General features: G+C 33.9%; 4 protein-coding genes across 11 annotated transcripts in view; 2 read left to right on the top strand and 2 right to left on the bottom strand.

Annotated features, from left to right (window-relative positions):
* Nucleotides 1-55: 55 nt before the first annotated feature.
* LOC128879412 (glycerol-3-phosphate phosphatase) lies at nucleotides 56-4,437 on the top strand. 3 transcript variants are annotated; one of them, XR_008457627.1, is made up of 6 exons: nucleotides 56-199; nucleotides 683-771; nucleotides 845-1,093; nucleotides 1,163-1,414; nucleotides 1,492-2,634; nucleotides 2,801-2,940. XR_008457627.1 is itself a non-coding variant. In XM_054128529.1 (6 exons), the coding sequence occupies exons 1-6, from the start codon at nucleotides 2,547-2,549 to the stop codon at nucleotides 3,944-3,946; spliced, it is 924 nt and encodes a 307-aa protein (XP_053984504.1). In that variant the 5' UTR covers nucleotides 2,382-2,546; the 3' UTR covers nucleotides 3,947-4,437. The 3 variants fall into 3 exon arrangements, 1 of the variants encoding a protein (XP_053984504.1); XR_008457625.1 differs by lacking the exon at nucleotides 56-199 and adding an exon at nucleotides 206-485; XM_054128529.1 differs by lacking the exons at nucleotides 56-199; nucleotides 683-771; nucleotides 845-1,093; nucleotides 1,163-1,414 and adding exons at nucleotides 3,034-3,171; nucleotides 3,255-3,462; nucleotides 3,542-3,683; nucleotides 3,760-4,437 and having other exon boundaries at nucleotides 2,382-2,634; nucleotides 2,811-2,971.
* Nucleotides 4,438-5,409: 972 nt separating this feature from the next.
* Nucleotides 5,410-13,135, top strand: LOC128875476 (transport and Golgi organization protein 1). The gene is given in 18 exon segments (XM_054121101.1): nucleotides 5,410-5,445; nucleotides 5,448-5,586; nucleotides 5,679-5,812; nucleotides 6,079-8,752; nucleotides 8,841-9,005; nucleotides 9,075-9,253; nucleotides 9,330-9,446; nucleotides 9,527-9,604; nucleotides 9,682-9,906; nucleotides 10,077-10,097; nucleotides 10,221-10,388; nucleotides 10,464-10,686; nucleotides 10,759-10,897; nucleotides 10,977-11,066; nucleotides 11,136-11,232; nucleotides 11,312-11,435; nucleotides 11,722-12,228; nucleotides 12,672-13,135. Coding segments are annotated over 18 exon segments (5,160 nt in total). The 5' UTR covers nucleotides 5,410-5,424; the 3' UTR covers nucleotides 12,731-13,135.
* A 68-nt stretch (nucleotides 13,136-13,203) lies between these two features.
* Nucleotides 13,204-15,413, bottom strand: LOC128875482 (syntaxin-5). Its single transcript, XM_054121114.1, has 5 exons — nucleotides 14,768-15,413; nucleotides 14,201-14,457; nucleotides 13,932-14,123; nucleotides 13,731-13,852; nucleotides 13,204-13,649 (listed from the first exon to the last, which is right to left on the bottom strand). Exons 1-5 carry the CDS (start codon nucleotides 15,132-15,134, stop codon nucleotides 13,490-13,492), a joined length of 1,098 nt encoding a protein of 365 aa, XP_053977089.1. The 5' UTR covers nucleotides 15,135-15,413; the 3' UTR covers nucleotides 13,204-13,489.
* A 1,144-nt stretch (nucleotides 15,414-16,557) lies between these two features.
* The window catches only part of LOC128873581 (gamma-aminobutyric acid receptor alpha-like), a 51,834-nt gene continuing 48,894 nt past the window's right edge, over nucleotides 16,558-19,497 (bottom strand). For 5 of the 6 annotated variants that reach the window (XM_054117271.1, XM_054117262.1, XM_054117279.1 and 2 more), the window contains one exon: nucleotides 16,558-18,904. In XM_054117271.1, the coding sequence (XP_053973246.1) occupies nucleotides 18,482-18,904 (423 nt within the window). In that variant the 3' untranslated portion in view covers nucleotides 16,558-18,481. The remainder of the gene's footprint in view (nucleotides 18,905-19,497) is intronic. The other variant, XR_008456437.1, reaches the window with a different exon arrangement.

Genomic DNA, 19,497 nt, shown 5'->3' with positions numbered 1-19,497 from the left:
CTAATTGACCACGACACTAGACATACATTGTGCTTAGTGTCAGTGATCTTTTTTATAACGGAGATATCGATTGATCACGTGTATTTCTTTAGTTACATTAAAGAGGAAGTAGGAGAGTGAGGGGCCCCTACTTTGAAAGGACTGATTAAAGAAATCTTTCAGACGTCGACAGATGTAGATATCGTTTAAAGTTGAAATGGTAATCGTTTACATACATTTATTGGTCTATTACATAAATCTAATAGTCGTTGTATAAGTATCACATGTTATTGCCTACACAATTTAAATTGCAAATTTTGAATTCCAAAGTTTGTCTAAAATTCACGTTTCAATCGTTTTAAGATGTTGCTCACATAAATACTGTCTAAGGCGACATATTCGTTGTAACATCGTAATCAAAATTATTTAAGCAACGGTGGAAAATTAGGAAAAAGAAAGGTTTACAATTTTTTACACAAATAATAAACTCCAATCTCGATAAACACGTGAGTGTAATGCATTTCATTAATACAAAGAATAAGTATATTAAAATTCTAGATTTGTCTAAAAGTATTAAATTGAAAAGTAAACAAAAAATAAATAACAAATTGAATAAAACGATATAAAACTAACCTATGTATATATGTATACAACATACATGTATAATAAGCTGTGTATTTTATTATAACGAAATGTCTTTTAGTATGGCCGCGACTAATTTTAAAACACTCAGCGACGATGATGTCAATCAATTTTTCAATTCTTTTGATACTGTACTTACCGATTGTGATGGTAAGTTTTTTTTTCAACAAATACATTACTGCACAAAAATGACATCCAAGATGATACTAATCGTATGCTTTAGGTGTACTTTGGATGGACATGAGTCCTTTAAAGAATGCTGCAGAAGTAATGAGCTCCTTCTTTTCTCTTGGTAAAAAGATTTTCTATGTGACTAATAACAGTACAAAGTCTAGAGAACAATTTGTAGAGAAATGTAAACGTTTAAAATTCAAAGCAACCAAGGAAAATATTTTGTGCACATCAAATTTGGCTGCCTGTTATTTGAAAGACTTGGGCTTCAATAGGAAAGTTTATCTCATAGGATCCCAAGGCAAGAATCATATTTGCATTGTATTACAGAGTATTACAAGTGTTCTAACTATAATCATTTTTACTGCAGCTATTGGAAAAGAATTGGAAGATGTTGGTATTTCTTACACTGGTGTAGGACCAGATCCTGTCATTCCTAATGTTCCATACAACAGATTTGAAAGAGACCCAGATGTAGGCGCAGTTATAGTTGGTTTTGACGAGCATTTTAGTTATCCCAAGATGGTAAAGGCAGCTTCATATTTAAATGATCCAAATATACTCTTTATTGGAACAAATACAGATGAAAGATTTCCTCATGCTGATAATGTTGTTGTACCTGGTACTTATTATTTACAATATTTTTGATTTTATATATAATTAATTAAAATTGTAATAAGTAAAAGTTTCTTCTGATAGGTACTGGAAGTTTGGTGCGGTGTATAGAAACTTGTGCAGAAAGAAAATCTGTAGTAGTTGGTAAACCAGAACGTTATATAGGAGATTTACTTATAAAACGGTTTAAAATAAATCCTGAACGTACATTAATGATTGGGGATCGGCATAATTCAGATATATTATTAGGAACGCGTTGTGGTTTTAAAACATTATTAGTCTTAACAGGAGTTACCAGTTTACAAGATGTCAATAGGTGGAAACAATCAAAGTGTTCAGAGGAAAAGGCCTTCGTGCCTGATTATTACATCGACGCAATTGGAGATCTTTTACCGCATTTAGACAAATTTAAGAGCAAATTTGTAAGACTTTCTACATAAAATAGAATTTTCTACGAAAACGCACGTAATTTTATAACGTCGATTAAAGTACAAATCTAAATATATATATATACTTATTATTTTCCGTACCGAAAACATTACATATTAATTTATTACACGACAGTGCATACGATAGTATATACAATAACTTTAGTTTGAAAATATGCGAATAGTCTCACCCTTTAAATTATTTAGATGCACAGATAGTAATAGTTATTTAACCTTCTTTCCAGTATATACAAAAATTTCTATTTTTTTCTAAAAACTATATGAAGAGGTGTATTTTATACGCGATGAGTTTTTATTCTTATAATGAAACGATGTCTTTTTTGTTATATTATTCGATTTACGTCAAATGTACATATGTACTTTAACAGTACTCAATAAACAATTGGAAGATTATTATTATCACAATTGACAAGAAAAATCGTTTAGTCCCTCCCTATCATCGTCCACATTAGTGCAATTATCATCAATCGTATTTATTGATAGTTGTGAATGAAAGCTACAATTTATACCCTCGTATTGCGTAACTGACAACCAAGGTCACCTAACAAATATGAACGTGGCTGCCAGCCAAGAACTTACTTTGTATTAAACTGTTTAAGATCTCAGTTGCAGGATAGAGTGTATTTTGTGTGCATATTAGAAGTTAGTTTCATTTTGATTTAAATAATCGTGTCTGTAAGTAATCATAAAATGACAGGAAAACGTATAACATCATTGTCCAAAGAAGAATTCAAACATTTCATAGACTCAATTGATGTCATTTTATCAGATTGCGACGGTAAGTAATTATTTTGTGTGAATTTAGTCGACATAGATGAAAAATTACAAAGATTATGTTATTTTCACATTGTACCTCCATTCTCATAGCGAATCAATCAGAAGTTAATTGAAAATGATTCTATGTATGTATATGTATAACGCTATAAATGATGTTTTAATCTCAGTAAACCTTAGGCGTGCTCTGGAAAGAAACAGAAGTGATACCAAAGTCACCTGAAACAGTAAATAAATTTAAAGAACTGGGTAAAAAGTTCTTTTATATCACGAATAATAACACAAAGACTAGATCAGAGTTTGTAGAAAAATGCAAAGGTTTTAAATATGTTGCAACAATGGTAAATATTCTGTTATTTTGTGGAATGAGAAGGGATATTTACTATATAAAATACTCTTTTAGGATGAAATAGTCTGTACATCATTTTTGGCTGCTGTGTATCTCAAAGACAAGAAATTTGATAAAAAGGCATATGTGGTTGGTAGTGTAGGTATTACTAAAGAGCTTGAAGCAGAAGGTATTAAACATTGTGGCATTGGAGTAAGTTCCTTATATAAAAGCTGTACAATTTGTTATCAACTAATGTACTTCGACTGTATAATGTATATATTGTGTTATTGTAGCCTGACGTGATGGATGGAGATGAAGTGGAAATGGTAACAAATTTCAAGCCAGATCCGGAAGTTGGAGCAGTAATCGTCGGCTTTGATAAATATTTTTCTTTCCCTAAACTTGTAAAAGCTGCTACTTATTTGAAGGATCCAAATATCCATTTCATAGGCACAAATTGTGATACAGAAAGACCTTCGCCGAACACTAATAAATTTCCAGGTTGGAATACGCTCGCTTAAATTCGATTATCGTAAAAATTAATGTATACATATTAATGTTTCTACATTTAATAATAAAGGGACTGGTTGCTTCATAAAAACTATGGAAGCAGCGTCGGATAGAACAGCGGTAATGGTTGGAAAACCAGAACCTTTCTTGATCGAATACATAACTAAGAAATATGGTTTGAATCCAGCAAGAACGCTTATGATTGGTGATAAGTAAATATTATATTATTATATTAATTTATAAGGTTATAATCATTAGATCCTTCAAAATGTAATCGTTTCATTTCAGTCGAGCCACTGATATTCTTCTCGGAAAACGTTGTGGATTTAAAACGCTTCTCGTATTATCAGGAATTACAACGCAAAGCGATGTAGATGCCATGAATGCACCTAATGCGGATACTAAAAATTTAATAATTCCAGATTATTACGCGGATCAGTTAAGCGATGTTTTAAATATGATCGAATCATCTTGATAATACCAGCAAGGTCGAAAGTTTTAGCACAATTTGATAATGTTTAGAGCAATTTTATTTGATTTTATTGTTTAAATGATTATGTTACAAATAACATAAATAATGGTTACTACATAAATATTTTTTATGAGTTGTAACAAATATGTTCCTGTCATCGAAGAATAGTTATCAACGGTTTCAGAAATATTAATATTTAGTTTTATATTTTAAGGAAAACACACGTTATAGTACAAATATGTAAAGGAAGTTGAGTGTTATTTTTCTGCTTTTTAATTTATATTTTTGTAATTGTATCCAAAAATCCTGAAAATTTGCCAAAGAATAACAGTATATGAAACGTACGCTTAAATGTTTAGTGTTATGATAACTGCATGCATTGTATGTATAGTGAATGGTTATTGTGAAAAACTCAATGTAAATCTACGTACAATTGTCTAATTACTTATTGACACATGTATATGATTATAATAATAAATACAATTTTTGTCTTATTTGAGTAAACGGAATATATATTTCTTGATAAACGAACTGAAAAGTATGAAAAGCTTGTTTTACTCGGAATAAGTTACTTGAAGTTATTTTTAGAGTTATTGTAAGTTTGTACTTAGGCAGTAATTCGTAAGTAAGTATCATAGACTAGAGTTATATTATTTAAATAATGTCAGTAGAAATACGTAAATAAAAAAATATATTATTAAGTTTTTATTGTTACTATTTGCAAATATATGTATATATAAATTATTTCATTTTTATATATATATATTTTATACCTGATACTTTCTCTTTTAAGTAAGTTGCCATCTAGTGGTGAATAGGTCGAACTAATTTTCGGAGTTTGGCAGCGCCTCTCTCGGGAAAACGCCCAAGTTTGTCCTCGAATAGTTCCTATTTTTAGTGCTAGATGGAGCCGTTTGTATGTTATACAAATATTTTTTACTACATCCAAAAACAAATTAGTGGACAAGCATCGTGATATAAAAATGTAAATGAAAATCATTTTTTAATCCTTTAATCATTTATTTTTTAATCAAGATATACAAATAGCGCTATCTAGCATTGACAGTGGGAACTATTCGAGGACAAACTTGGGCGTTTTCACGATAGAGGCGCTGACCAACCGAAATTAGTTCGACTCTTTCACCGCTAGATGGCGAACACAATGACAATTTGTGGCGCCTAATTATTCTTTAATTATCATAAATGCACAGAAAATACGATTCTTTGCTTTGTAAAACTACAATATAGTATTTTATTTTGCCTAATTTATCATTTTTATGAATAATGCAATGGCGCCAGTAGTACTAATTATTATGTGTTGTTATCTACAGAAGCCACGCAGCGACTTTACCATCTTGAGACCCTCTAGCGAGACATAGTTAGCATTTAACTTCGAGACCGAATTAAACTCACCTATCGATGAACCATCTCATTTTAAACTACTTCAGGATTAAAATGTGCGTCCAAGGCTGTGTCATTTTATGTTAGTAGTGATGTGGAACTTTGCAATAGTGGAAATATGACGAAAAGAAATTTGTTTATTAATATAGTATTTCTACTTATTGCAATATTATTTAGTGCAATATCACCATGTTCATCTGCATTGTCGAACGAACGATTATGTTATGACGCTGAATGTTCCGGTAATTGAAGCCATACTTTCAATATGTATCTAATTTACGGTGCATTCCTTCTATAAATTCACTTAATCTATTTAATGATATGTTTTATCTAGTGCCTGTATCGTTGGCCAGAACGTCGCTAAAGTATAGTCCAAATGAAGCAGGGTTATTACCATTTGACATTAATGTTGAAGTCAAAGTTTACAGTAAAGAAGCAGGCAGTAGAACTGACTTATGGGGTGTAGAGGTATAGATCATGATTTGTTACTGTCAATCTCTATACTGCTATTATTCTTACTTAAATTATTTTTATTTAAATGTATCTAACAACTGCAAGATCAATTCATACCTGAACTATATTTAATTTTTCATCTATCAGATTAATATACTTCTTAAGTTATGAATAATGTAAAAGTAGAAACAGTATGAAAGGTTCCTGTGTATTGTATACTTTGTTCATTATTTATAATATAAAAATTTAACAAATGTAACTTTACAATTTTCTAATTATAGATAAATGGCAAACGTGGATATGCACCTAAAAGTTTTTTGAAAGAACATAAAATTTTACATAAGGATTTGCGTTTTAAAGTGCCTATTACACAATTACCTAATAATAATAATAAATCTGATAAAATACTTCAGCCTAAGGTGGACAATGTTAAGTTGAATTCTGTCAAAGATGATACCAATTCTGTCAAAGATAATCCCAATATAAAGAATACAGAAGAACTGCCACGCAATGTAATTAATGCAACTCCTTCATATGAAATTATAGATGGAACCACATTGCATTTAGATGGTAATGAGTCTCCTATACAACCAACAGTTAAAACAGAAACTGTTCAAGCAACAGTAGTGCCAAATAAAAAAGATGTAATAAATACTTTGACAAAAAGTTCTGATAGTGAAAAAGTTGAAACCATCTTTGCAGAAGGTATCAAGTTACCAAAACAAATCTTGAACAATGAGATTAATGACAGAGAAACTATTCCTCAGAAAGCTGATATTAAGAATTTTGTAACAAGCTCTGAAGAGATATTAGATTTACCACACATAACTGGTGTACAAGTTCCACTGAAACCATTGGAAACAAACACAAATATAAATGGTAATATTCATAGCGAAGAAAAAACTACAATACAGAAAATAGAAACTAACACAACTACTGAAGTGAAAAATGTAGAATCTCTGAAGAAATTGAATGAAATTAATGTCCTAGAAATACCTGTATCTAATAATGGCAAAGAAATAATTAATAAAGATACTCTTAAAGATACAGCAGTTAATGAATTCAACAAAAATGATAATGGCAAATCTAATGAAGGAATTATAAGTAAAGATATTAAAGTAAATATAGAAACTACACAAAATGTAGTTCCATTAAAGGACACTGCTAAAATAAATTGGTTGGGAAATGCTACTTCGTTAAAAACAGAGCAAATTAAATTGAAAGAAGACATCAAAACACCTGAAAACAAATTAACAAATCCTGATACAGAAGCAAAAGATATAACAAAAGAAACATTCAACTTAAGTATTCAAGGGGTAGTAGGCGAAACTAATTCAAAACCAACATCTGAAGAGCCAAACCATACAACCTTTCCAAGTTTTCCAATAAAAAATAACTTACCCAATCAATCTGACAGTAAAAAAGATCAAAAAAGTACTACTACTGCAACAGCTTCAACTACTTCTCAGAGTACAGATCAGAAATTTAAAGAAAATATCAGTGACGGAGGTGGCAATAAAGCTGATGGTAAAATATCTATAGATGCAGCAAAAGTTTCAATTATTTCTCAGGGTAAAGATCTTAATCTTAAAGAAGATAGTAATGCCAAATCCAATATTAAAGAGAGTGGTAACTATAAGGATGAAGGTAAAATACCTTTGGTTACAACAACAACAGCTTCAGCTACTCAAAATACAGTTCAGAATCTTAAAGAAAGTGGCAATGCCAATATTGTTGGTAAAGATGGGGGGTATAAAGATGAAGATAAACCAGCTTTCAATAAAGCACCAGCTTTAGCTATTTCTCAGGGTACAGATCTGAATCTTAAAGAAGATAGTAATGCCAAATCCAATATTAAAGAAGGTGGTGACTATAAGGATGAAGGTAAAATACCTTTGGATACAACAAAAACAGCTTCAGCTACTCAAAATATAGTTCAGAATCTTAAAGAAAGTGGCAATGCCAATATTGTTGGTAAAGATGGGGGGTATAAAGATGAAGATAAACCAGCTTTCAATAAAGCACCAGCTTTACCTATTTCTCAGGGTACAGATCTGAATCTTAAAGAAGATAGTAATGCCAAATCTAATATTAAAGAAGATGGAGGCCATAAGGATGAAGGTAAGATACCTTTGGATACAACAACAACAGCTTCAGCTACTCAAAATATAGTTCAGAATCTTAAAGAAACTGGCAATGCCAATATTGTTATTGGCAAAGATGCTGGCTATAAAGATGAAGATAAACCAGCTTTCAATAAAGCTCTAGGCTCATCTATTTCTCAGAGTACAGATCTGAATCTTAAAGAAAGTGGTAATGCGAATATTGTTAATGACAATGATGGCGGTTACAAAAATGAAGGTAAACTAGCTTTTGATAAAGCACCAGCTTCAACTACCTCTGAGGGTACAGATATGAACCATAAAGAAAATGGTAATGCCAATGTTGTGACGGGAAAAAACAGTGACTCTAAAGATGAAGGTAAACAATTCTTTGATACAACAGCTTCACCTTCTCCTCATGATACAGATCGAAACCTTAAAGAAAGTAGTAATGTCAATATTGTTACAACAACTTCAACTACTCCTCAGAATACACATCAAAATTTTAAAGAAAGTAATAGTGTCAACGTTATTGCCCGCGAAGAAGATGGCTCTAAAAGCGGAGATAAAATATCTTCCGATAATGCGACAGCTTCTGCTACTTTTCAGGATATAAAAGATAATATTTTAAAGAATGATATCGATATACATGTTAAGAATGAGACCGATGACTCTCGTTTTATTGTATCCCGTGAATTAAATGCACCCCATCTGCCTGAAGGTAAAGAGTCTACCCCAGATTTACCTGCATCACAATATACTAACGAAAAAAGTATGGTCTTCAAAAATATTGCAAGCATTAATGAATTTCGTAACCGAAATTTATTGGATGCCGATGATCAAATTGAGAGCGGTAAATATCTATTTCAAGACAATAGTCTTAGTAACTAAAAATATTTTTCTTAATAAGCGTATTAACCAACATTATACCCTACGTTAAGTAGAGAGCGTGGGGCTAGATGAAGTTGAGCAATTCAAAGATGAAGCCTTATACGAAACTGAAGGTGGCACAATGGTACAGGATAAGAATTTGTACGAAAGATCAGACAACGAGGACACAGTCGTAAAATACGATATGTTAGACAATATTTTACATGATGTAAAAGGTATAGTATAGCGATTATTTAACATTATTAACAAATATATCTTACCAATCTTTGTTAATGTTTCCGCAGTTTCTCCACCTGACGTTTGTGCGGCTGATAATACCGATTGTTCCATTGAAGATAATATTAACGAGAATGCTGTAATCGAAGGAATAAAAATCGAAACCAGTTACTGGTTGACGTTAATGTATTTAACGATTACTGTGACTGCGACTCTTATATTTTCCTTAGGATTCTATTACATCGAGGTATCGTATATATACAGCCATCGTATCGTATAACCTACGACCCTTTATATTTAATTCTAATTCTATATTCTTGTAGAATATGAGGCGAGATCAACAATTGATAGCCAAGATCAATAAACTTGAAAAAGATCTACTTATTTCAACAAAGGAATGTACGATGATGAGTGAAAATTTGAAGCTAACAACAGATAAGGTAGTAAAGTTAATATATTGTATTTTTACGTTGAATAACTACTTGTCTCTGTTGGATTTTCGTCATAAAATATGTTTCAGTTGACTTCCATTGAAGATGAATCATTTGGATCCAACGAAATGGTATCCTCTTTAAAGGCCGACTTGGAAGCTTTGCGGGTAAACTACGAATTTATGTATCTATGCAAACCAAAAATCTATGTTTTCTTTTCTAACTGCGTAGTCATTTCTTGTAGAATTCGAAGGCAGAACTGGAAGACCACGTTGCCATGTTAGAGAAAGATTTAGAAAGCGCTACCGAAGCAGGGTTAGAATTGGAACGAATGTTACGAGAAGTCCTCTCGTCTGATAACGAAGTTAACCCATTAGCCCAATCAGTAGAGAATCTGCAAACAAGATTGAATGCTCAGCAAGCTGCAAATGAATCTTTAACGAATGCCCTTAATCTCAAAACTCAGGAGGTATGCGTGTACATTAAAATTATAATAGGTGAAACAATTATAGTGAGGTTATAATGATCTCGAGTATCTCGCTACATTTGTTTACCTAGCATACACATTGCCAAGTCCTTCCGTTTTCTAAACAAAGATGTATTTTTAATTTTCTTTTGTATTTTACGAATTTATCGCAGCTTGAATTCGATAAACTTGAGGTTTGTGAACATGATTATTGTAGCGTTGTCTAATATTATTATAATTTAGTAAAGCATATATTTTCATATAGCTTATTTTATTGTCTATATAAAAGAAATAGCTTAACGCGAAACGATTTGCAGAACGAATCGTTATCAGCGGAGTTGACATCTTTTAAGAAAAAATATGAAGAACTTGAGGTTGAGCTCGTTCGTGTTACGGATAATTTGACGCTTCAAGTCAACAATAAGAAGAGCGTAGAACAGACGTTGACTGATAAGGTACAACAATTAGAAATGCAAACCAAGGAAGTAAGTACGCGATAAGTGTGTAATTGGTGGTATATAAGAAGAATATCCATCTTTAACCTGTATTCTCATTTCCAGATTTCTGTCGAAAAAGTAGCCTTACAGAAAGAGTTGAAAGCTAAAGAAATAGAAACGAAAGATCTTCTGGACGTTATTAATCGACTAAATTCTAATAACTTGGATTTGGATAAGTTATACGATGTATCTCGTATTAAAGCGGAAGCAACCGCTTTGCTCGAAGAACGAAACGAATTAAAAATACAATTAACCGAGATCGAGGGTGCTCACAGTTTACTAGAGGGTATTTTTAACGCTCTTTACAACTATAATGGCAAGTAATGGCAAATAATAAACATAATTTTTTAAACTACAGAACATGTAAAGGTTATCAAAGAGGAGGTTGCTACATTGAGCAAACAGTGCAAGGTGGCTGAAAAAGTGAAAAAAGATGCGGAGACGCGACTCGAAGTGCTATCAAATTTTTTCCAAGAAAAAGAAGCTCAAAGACAAAAGTACCATCAGTTTGTCGTAATTGTTACAAATAAATTCAACTATCTTTTTTTTTTCACTTAACACGGAATGTCTTTTCAGGGAAGAAGCTGTTTGGTTGCAACAGCAGGGTGAAGTTTTATCTACCGTAGAAAGAATACAGATGATGCAGAATGAAATACAAAACTATAAGTAAATATTAAGGGTAATATACAGGGTTATGTGACTAATATAATACTTATATACGTAACTAAATTTCAGACAACAAATAGAAATGTTGAAACATGAAATATTAGACCAGGAAAGGGAATATAAAAATCAGATTTCCGTTCTTGAAACGAAAGCACACGAGCAATGGGTATGAATTTTCAACGTGTTACGCTATCTTTAATTGCGATCTGATCGTTTGTAACGTTTCTAATAAATCTTATCTTCAGGTAATAGCGCGTCAAGTTGAACGACGTTTAGAGGAGTCCAAAGTCGAAGCAGGGCAATTGCGTAACCGGTTGACCCTTATCGAAAAGAATATTAACGAAGCAGATTCCGAAGCAAAATTACATCGTAAGTATTTACATCGTCAAACGATACATTTCATCTTACATAGGTTAGCAGCAGGTGCTAATGGAAATATGGTTAATATTTATAGCTATACACTTTATTTACCGCTTCTATTAATCGTAAAAAGGTGTAACTTGAATTTTTTTTTTAACATAGTTTCGGTAGAATTCAAGCGTAGGGTAGAGATGAGCACAATTTTACTTGAATAATAGATGGCAAATAAATACACAGTATAGTTTTATTCATTACTAGGTTTTGCTTGTATTTTCTTAACCTGATTTTTAAACAGGCCTGGAAGCAAATGGAGAGACGGCAACGTCGTCTTCATTATTCATAGGAGCAGAGTCGTCCAACTCCCCTATAATGTTTTCTGGTTCTTCGAATGTTCCACCTCCGCCGCCGCCATCCTACCTTCATTCCCTGTTTCCTCCTTATTTACCACCCCCGTTACCTAGTGGGTCTGGTGTACCTCCGTACGAAGTTAGTCAACGACCACCGCCATTGGGTGGTCGATTATCCTCGCCGCCACCTATGCCTTTACATCCTCCTGCTTCCAGCAGGTACGATACCGCAGGTTCCCCACCACCAATGTCTCCACATCTACTTCCGCCCTTCAATCATAGGTCACCGCCACCACCGTTTGGCAGTGATCACATTCATCCACCTCCTCCACCTTCTGGCTCGATATTGCCTCGACCCCTGGGAACGATGCATTCATGGGGGGACGAATCACTGCCGCCTCCACGCAATTCTGGTTTCCATCCGTCACAGCGAGATCGAGTACGAAATCACAAAGGTTTGTGTATATAACAACAAAGCAACAACAAGAAACTTGGCACCGTCTATTTAACGAGCAATTTTACTACCACCAATGGATTTTCGTCATTTTTGTTGTTGTCATTATTATTTTCTTCCCCTTTTTTTTTGTTGTGCATGCAAGGACGCAAGCGATTCTCTAAAGTGAGACAGTTTTGGAGTACTATGGAAGGAAATAATTGCAAATAGATGCAATTCATCCAGGTTGAACGATTCGAAAATGATTTTTTGTTTTTGTTATTTTGATTCAGTGGTTCCTAATCTTACGTTTTTTTTTTTGTTTAATTCACCGCTCAATTTAAATCGAATCTGTTGCGAAACATTAGTTTTTATTATTTTGAACATTTGCATTCTTCGTATCAATGATCGCGAGTATTCACGAGGGTAGTACGATAATTTATTCACAAGTCTTGTTGTTTTTAGGTTCCTTGCATTCTTCGGGAGAATCGTTGGACAAGACGCATCATAACAGCAAAGTTTAATTCTTTTATTTTGTTACAAAGCATCATCATACATACATCAAATTTGTCATCATAGTAATGGGATTCTCAAGTGTATAAAATTTCGATAAATAATTAACAGCGATGCAAGATATATTAATGCTAGTAGAAGAACCAGCATTTATTTTTGGTGAAATAAACGCATATTTAGGTTGCTACACAAATACGTCTGTCGAATGTCATCGCTGTTATACCAAAAAAAGGGAGAACAAATTGTAAAAATGTTTCTTTATGTAGTTATGTATAATTCTTTGTTCAAATGTAAAACTTACTTGTCTTCGTAAATCATTCGAACGGGAATTAAATTGTAATATGAATTTAGACTAAATGCAATTGTTATATAAGGTTTTAAAAAATTGAAATAAATCGTAATTTATTATTACTTTACGTTTCATAGTCCAATTTACTATAAACCCTGTCATCCGCGCATATGTATTCGTCAGAAATTGCCAAGCTTTGAAAATTATACATTTATTACCCACAGTTTCCTTTTTACATTATACAGACAACAATGTAGCGTGTAATCTACACTGATGCACCTTTTAATAATTAATACTTACAGTATTCACATTTCAACAGAAAGGTCAAGGAATGCAATGAATATATTATTATTCTATAGCTAATGAGTCATAATTTTATAAAAATTCATCTTGCTCTTGGATCTTATATTACAAGTAATAGATATGGATGGTCAACTACAAAGTTGCGTAAAGAAATATGCATAGTAATATAACAATTATTTTATGCCAGAAACACTACAAAAAATATAAAGAAAAATATGAGAACTGCAAATATTTTTATCATTAACCACCTGTTGTTTGTTACAGATTGGAAATATTTTAAGATTTCCGCGTGTGCCGCCTCCACATTCAATTCTGTATCTTCTATATTGCTATCTATCCTGAAATTTTATTAATTTATTAATTTATAAATTTACAAAATTTATTATCGATAGACATAGAATAAAAAAAATTATTCTTACCTCTCGACCATTTCTTCCTGCTCCTTAACCATGTGCGCTAATTGTTGAAAAATTCCTCCAAGTTCAACGATAGTAGATTCGATATTTTGCATAGTTTCAGCTCTCGATTGAACATATGCTTCCTAATAAGTAAATAAATTGGTTAGTTATAGTTACAAACATTTAATATCGACATATTCAGATGATGTATATATTGCTTACAGTATCATCGGTAATTGCGCGCTGCAATGTTAGTTGTCCCATAGCTGGTTCCAGATCTATAGCTACAGAGGAGGCAGAGTCTTGTTCTTGGAACAATAATGATCCTTGTTTTCCAACAACACTTGGAGGTAACATTGTAGATACAGAGCCTTGAGTGAACTGCTGCCTCCTACTTTGTTCTTCTCTCATATTCTGTAAAGAATATAAAATTAATGGAAAGAACAAAGTAATATGTTACATTTTATTGTTTTGTTTTTCATTTTACATACCTCAGAACGTACTTCTAACACATTTTTAAAATGCGTCGACATATTTGCCAGTTTTGATTGTAAGGCCATAACAATAGAAGATGAATGAGAAGCTATATGATGACTTTGAGTAGCACCATATCCGTCGCGTTGTTTCTTTCCAAGTTCTTGTAGCTTTCCTATTTGATGATTTAAACTCTTTAAGTCTGTTTTTATGATATTTGTTAGTTCCTCAATTTCCATTTGTCTATCATTAAATATAGACTTTCTTTTTGCCACTAAAACAATTCACATAATAAGTACATAACATCTTTTTCCAAGTATTTCAATCTCCGTTTTCTTGTCATTTTTATAATATTAGAAATGATTGCTGGACCATGAGTTGAAAATAACAACGCAGAACAAATTCAAATAAACAGAACTCTACTTTGAACTCTGGATTGAATTTCAATAATACCGTAGTAACAAAAAACAAAGATATGTTAACCTTGAAACATTTCCTCTGCGATCTTATTCTTCCATCATCGAATGATACATTACTAACAGGTTGCATTCAATACGAGAAGACAATATTCATTACGATCTTACATAGAGCAAGCTTTTCTAGCTTGGTGTACGTGCTCGCTATATTCTTTCCAATACTTTTAGCTATCATCATAAAATTCGAGTAGCTCTGTAATTGGCGTGCTCGACGAGGATTCTGCAAGACCACTCGAGACACGGTCCTGCTCTGCATCGACCTGATGGCATTAACGAACTCATTGGTCCTGTCGCGCGACGTCATCGTCGCTGGTGGGATGTCCGTTTGCTTTCTTTCGTTCTCCGTTAAATCGCGCCCTTCACTTTCATTGTTATACCGCTGACTTATGCTACTACCCTGCCAGGGGCTGTTTGAGGTTGTGATCACGAAATCATGGTCTAGCTCCGAGCCAACGTGTCGTCTACGTGCTGGCATCGCATTCTCAGTTTGTATACGTAATTACGGTTTTACGTCACCAAAACCAAGACTCGAATCCCTCGTCTATCTTAAATAAATTCTCGTAAACGTATCAACAGATTGGAACAGACACGTCCACATGACAGCTCGAATATGTCCACCAACAACCACAGAGTAGCTGAAAAGAGACGAAGCTCTTGCTGGGATTAATCATGTTTGATAATTTCAGTGTTATGCAAAAATACTTTTAATGACAACTTGTTTAAGGTGGATTGAAGTAATTTACTGAAGTCTAGTTAAGACATTGCATTTTTGCGAAAGTATCCTCAATCATTCCGATTAATTCCAGGAGAAAAAATGTAAAACGCGGCCATATTTGCAGTCGAATGTTACAGGAAATAATTATTTCCGAGCCTATTTCTTTAAAATTACCTAACCATAATGAACAATTATAGAAAAACAATCATTTTTCTCAATTAAATATAAAGAAAAACTATTATTTAAATTAAAATTAGAATTTGAGATGGGGCGCCATCTCTCGGCAAAAAGCACAAGTTTGTTGTGAAATAGTTTCAACCTCGAACCGCTAGATGGCGCTACTGATTTGAAATATTCAAAACATAAATTCTCTACTTCTCTTTGGACTTAAATGTAATGTTACAATCTCACTATGATAGCTTAAATCATAATTGCCGATTAGTACACTAATAGTTGCCTAATGCCTAGTTTTTTTAATAAATAGAAAGTCAAACATATAGCGCCATCTAGCGGCGCGAAGAGGAAACTACGCCACGACAAACTTGTGCTGTAGATAACGTCACATTTTTCGGTATTTAAAAAACTTGGTATCAATTAATTATTAATGTATAAATCAACAATTAGAAGTTTAATTATGATAATGATGATGTGAAAGTATATGAATATGCAGAGATAATTGACTAATTTAGGTTTTGAATAATTTCATTTTGGTGGCGCCATCTAGCGGCAAGAGGTTGAAACGATATCACGACGAACTTGGGCTGTATTCCGAGAGATGGCGCCACATTTTGCGATATTTTTATTTATAAAAAAACTTGTTATTAATTAATTATTAGTGTACGAATCAACAATTAGAAATGTAATTATGATAATGGTGATGTAAAATTATATGAATATGCAGGAAAAAGTAAAAAAATGTATATACGTCAAAAATTAGTTCGGACCTCGACGCTAGATGGCGATACTGTTTTTGTGTCCATTAACTGCCGTTCATGCTATTATATATACCTAGCAAAATTCAAAATATGAATGCATTGAAGTTTATTAATAATAGATTATAATTTTTAACAGTCATTGTACTTCTGATACTTCTGGGGCAATTGTGAATCCTATTCATTACTTAAAGCTGGTTGGTTAGCGTAATTAAAGTGTGTAGGAGGTTTATTAGAAAGAATGACGAGGCTGTTTTTAAAATTGATTTTTATTGTCGCACCTAATACGCATTATAATTTGATTCTTCTATTTTCATTCGCTAAACGTTCCTCTAAAGGTTAAAACATATTTTCCATATTTCTCTTTGACAATATATACACCTTGACACAGAACATACTGGTTCGTGCCTTTTTCCTTTCTCCTTGCTTAATGTAACTTACATTCAATAGGAATTTAAAACAGCTTTTAATATATTTATCATACACATCACATCATTTGTACTTGAAACTTGTTCTCCCACAAACATACGGGTGGCGAGTGTTAATCCTCAGATTATAGACTGAACATCTGGGAATTTGCAAGAACCGTTGACAATGGTATAATTCAAAGACAGACAAAATTAGATAAGAATAAAAGCTTGTCTAACAGCTAATAACCGAACAATCGAATAAACATTGCAAATAAATCGCAATACGGTGCTTTTATACGTCGTCTATTATTCAAATAAAATTTTGCCTGCCTCTGGTGAAATGCAACTATTTATTTCTTCACTCGAAATTCGAACCGAAATTAGAGAGGTTTGATATCTACCTTCGGGCAGACTTCGGCAGTAATCGATTATTTTGGTATCACTTCTGTAATTGATTAACGAGGTAATCATGATAAAAATAATCATTAATCGATCAATCGTTAATTCGATCGTTAATTACAAACTACACTTGCGATCTGTAATTAGACATTCGTAATTATTAGACTGCAGATGTTTATGCAAAAGCATACTTTGTATGCACTTATGAATACATGCAAGTGTGCTGCATGTATGCACTATGTGCAAATGTCGCTGTCATCATTATTATATCTAGACATAGCAACCAAAACCTTAATAACCATCATCATCATTATCATTATCATTGTAACTCATAAATCGTTATGACCACAGTCACAGTCGTAGACATGCGTTTGCATATCACACATGTTATGCGTATATGTTCGTTCAGTATACTCTATACATCACTTGCTCGTATATTTTGCATATTTTTTCTGCAGCCTAGTAATCGTACACCAAAAGTTTGCTCCAGTCTTTACTAGATTCAGATATACAGGATTGCCCAACATAAATTAAACGAACGTAGATACAACAAAAAATTATGTTTCCTTACCTGAATCATGTATAGAGGAAACTATAGCAGGTAGAGTATTCTGTTGGTAAGGGTGTGTAAGGTAGAGTATTGTGTCGACAAGGTAGAGCACTGTTGGTAAGAATGTATAGGATAAAATATGCTAGTAATTTTGGACTGATTAAAATGGGATACCCTGTATATCTGGCGACACGAATTCACGTCAGCTGGTCAGGAACACCATTCAATCGATGATTAAATGCTTTCGAAACTTGGTTCGGTCTCAAGTATTGGCGGGAAAGAAGGAATCATTTTTTGAAGTATGACAAATAGAGACCCAGGGTCTATCGATAGCTGGATATCTGTTGGATTCTGGATCATCAACGTTTTACCAAACAAAAAATCCTGAAGTCTTTTTCCCTTCTGGGAAACTCTTCGCGTAGGAAAATTTGTGCGGCTTCATCAGCAATTGAATAATGTTCCTAACGAGAAGAGTACATCTTGTCGCTGCTCCTCTAGTTCGCTCGACTTGGGTCTTGGTCACATCTTCAGAGGAAGTATCGTCGAGCCAATTATGGCTTCCTCAGCTGACAAGAACACAGCGCAACTGATACATCCACACACATCCATGCATACATTTGCCCTGTAGTGTTCACAGAGATCTGCTCAGTCCTCGCCTAAAGCTCGATAAAGATTCCGAAACGATTGACGAAACAATTCCCGTTCCGTGTACACGTTTACTTAATGTACCTATTGTAGATTGGTCGACCAAGAAGACGGACTTATCCTCGAGTTTCCCCGACGAGCTCGAAATTCCTTCGGATTTGCTGGCTTGTCTCACGTGTTGTGAGACGTTATGCGTTCGCTCCTCTTCAGGTAGGCGTACCAGTAAAAGACGTTCAACGTCATGAAGAGCAGAGGAAATACGACGCGGCTCGCGCGGTCTATCTTCGAAACCGAGTTGTACCTGGGCGTTCTTCTGCGTCGTTTTCTGCCAGTGGTTTGCTTCACTGTAGGTGGCGGAGGTTGTCGCGGAGGTGGAGGTTGACGCGGAGGTGGACTACAGGCCACGCAGGACATCTGCCAGTGGCCAAGCCTAGGATCCCTGCTGGGAGCTGGAATCGCGGATAGAGGTATCACCTCGATCAAACCAGCCTCGTTCATGGTGAAATTGCGGCTGGGATTCTCCCTGCCCGTTGAGGTGCTCGGAGATTTTGCGTGGACCTGGGCCACTGGTGCCACTTGTGACAGCTGCGATACCTGGAACAGAAATGTTCTTTGGTGAAAGGATCATTCGTCGAGAACTCTTCAAGGATTCGTCAGGGCTTTTGCAAGGGTGGTTTGACTAATAGTGATCGTCGTGTTGCGAATTGGAAACTCTGATGGCGTTGTTTTAAGTCCTATTGGTAAGATGAACTTGATAGAAAATTCCCTTAATACTGGTGGAGTACAAGGTAGAGTATTCTGCTGGTAAGAGTCGGTAAAGTAGAGTACCATGTCAACCACTAAGATCGCGAATAAATATTCATACTTGAATTTCTCAATGCCACTGCAACATCGTCACAAGTTGGCCAAACGTCATGGGTCAAGATCAGTTTTAATTTCTCTTCATTTCAAACGAAATAATTTATCCCCGAAGAGGGTTAATCGTAACTCGAAAACGAATCTAGTTTGGTTTAATCGAAACAACTCTGAAATCAGCCTCTTCCGAACTCAACGTGCGGTATCTGGATTTATAATTTCCATCCCTTTTGTATGCTTCTCTTTAGATGGTAATATTCTGACTGCACGTGTTTCCTCTTCTATGGAAATTAACGCGTCGAGGATCATGCCTCGTTGCCCGTAATAATTCT

This window comes from Hylaeus volcanicus, chromosome 1 (assembly GCF_026283585.1).
Source record: "Hylaeus volcanicus isolate JK05 chromosome 1, UHH_iyHylVolc1.0_haploid, whole genome shotgun sequence".
Taxonomy (NCBI): Eukaryota; Metazoa; Arthropoda; class Insecta; order Hymenoptera; family Colletidae; genus Hylaeus; species Hylaeus volcanicus.
This window is presented reverse-complemented; position numbering and strand designations above follow the sequence as displayed.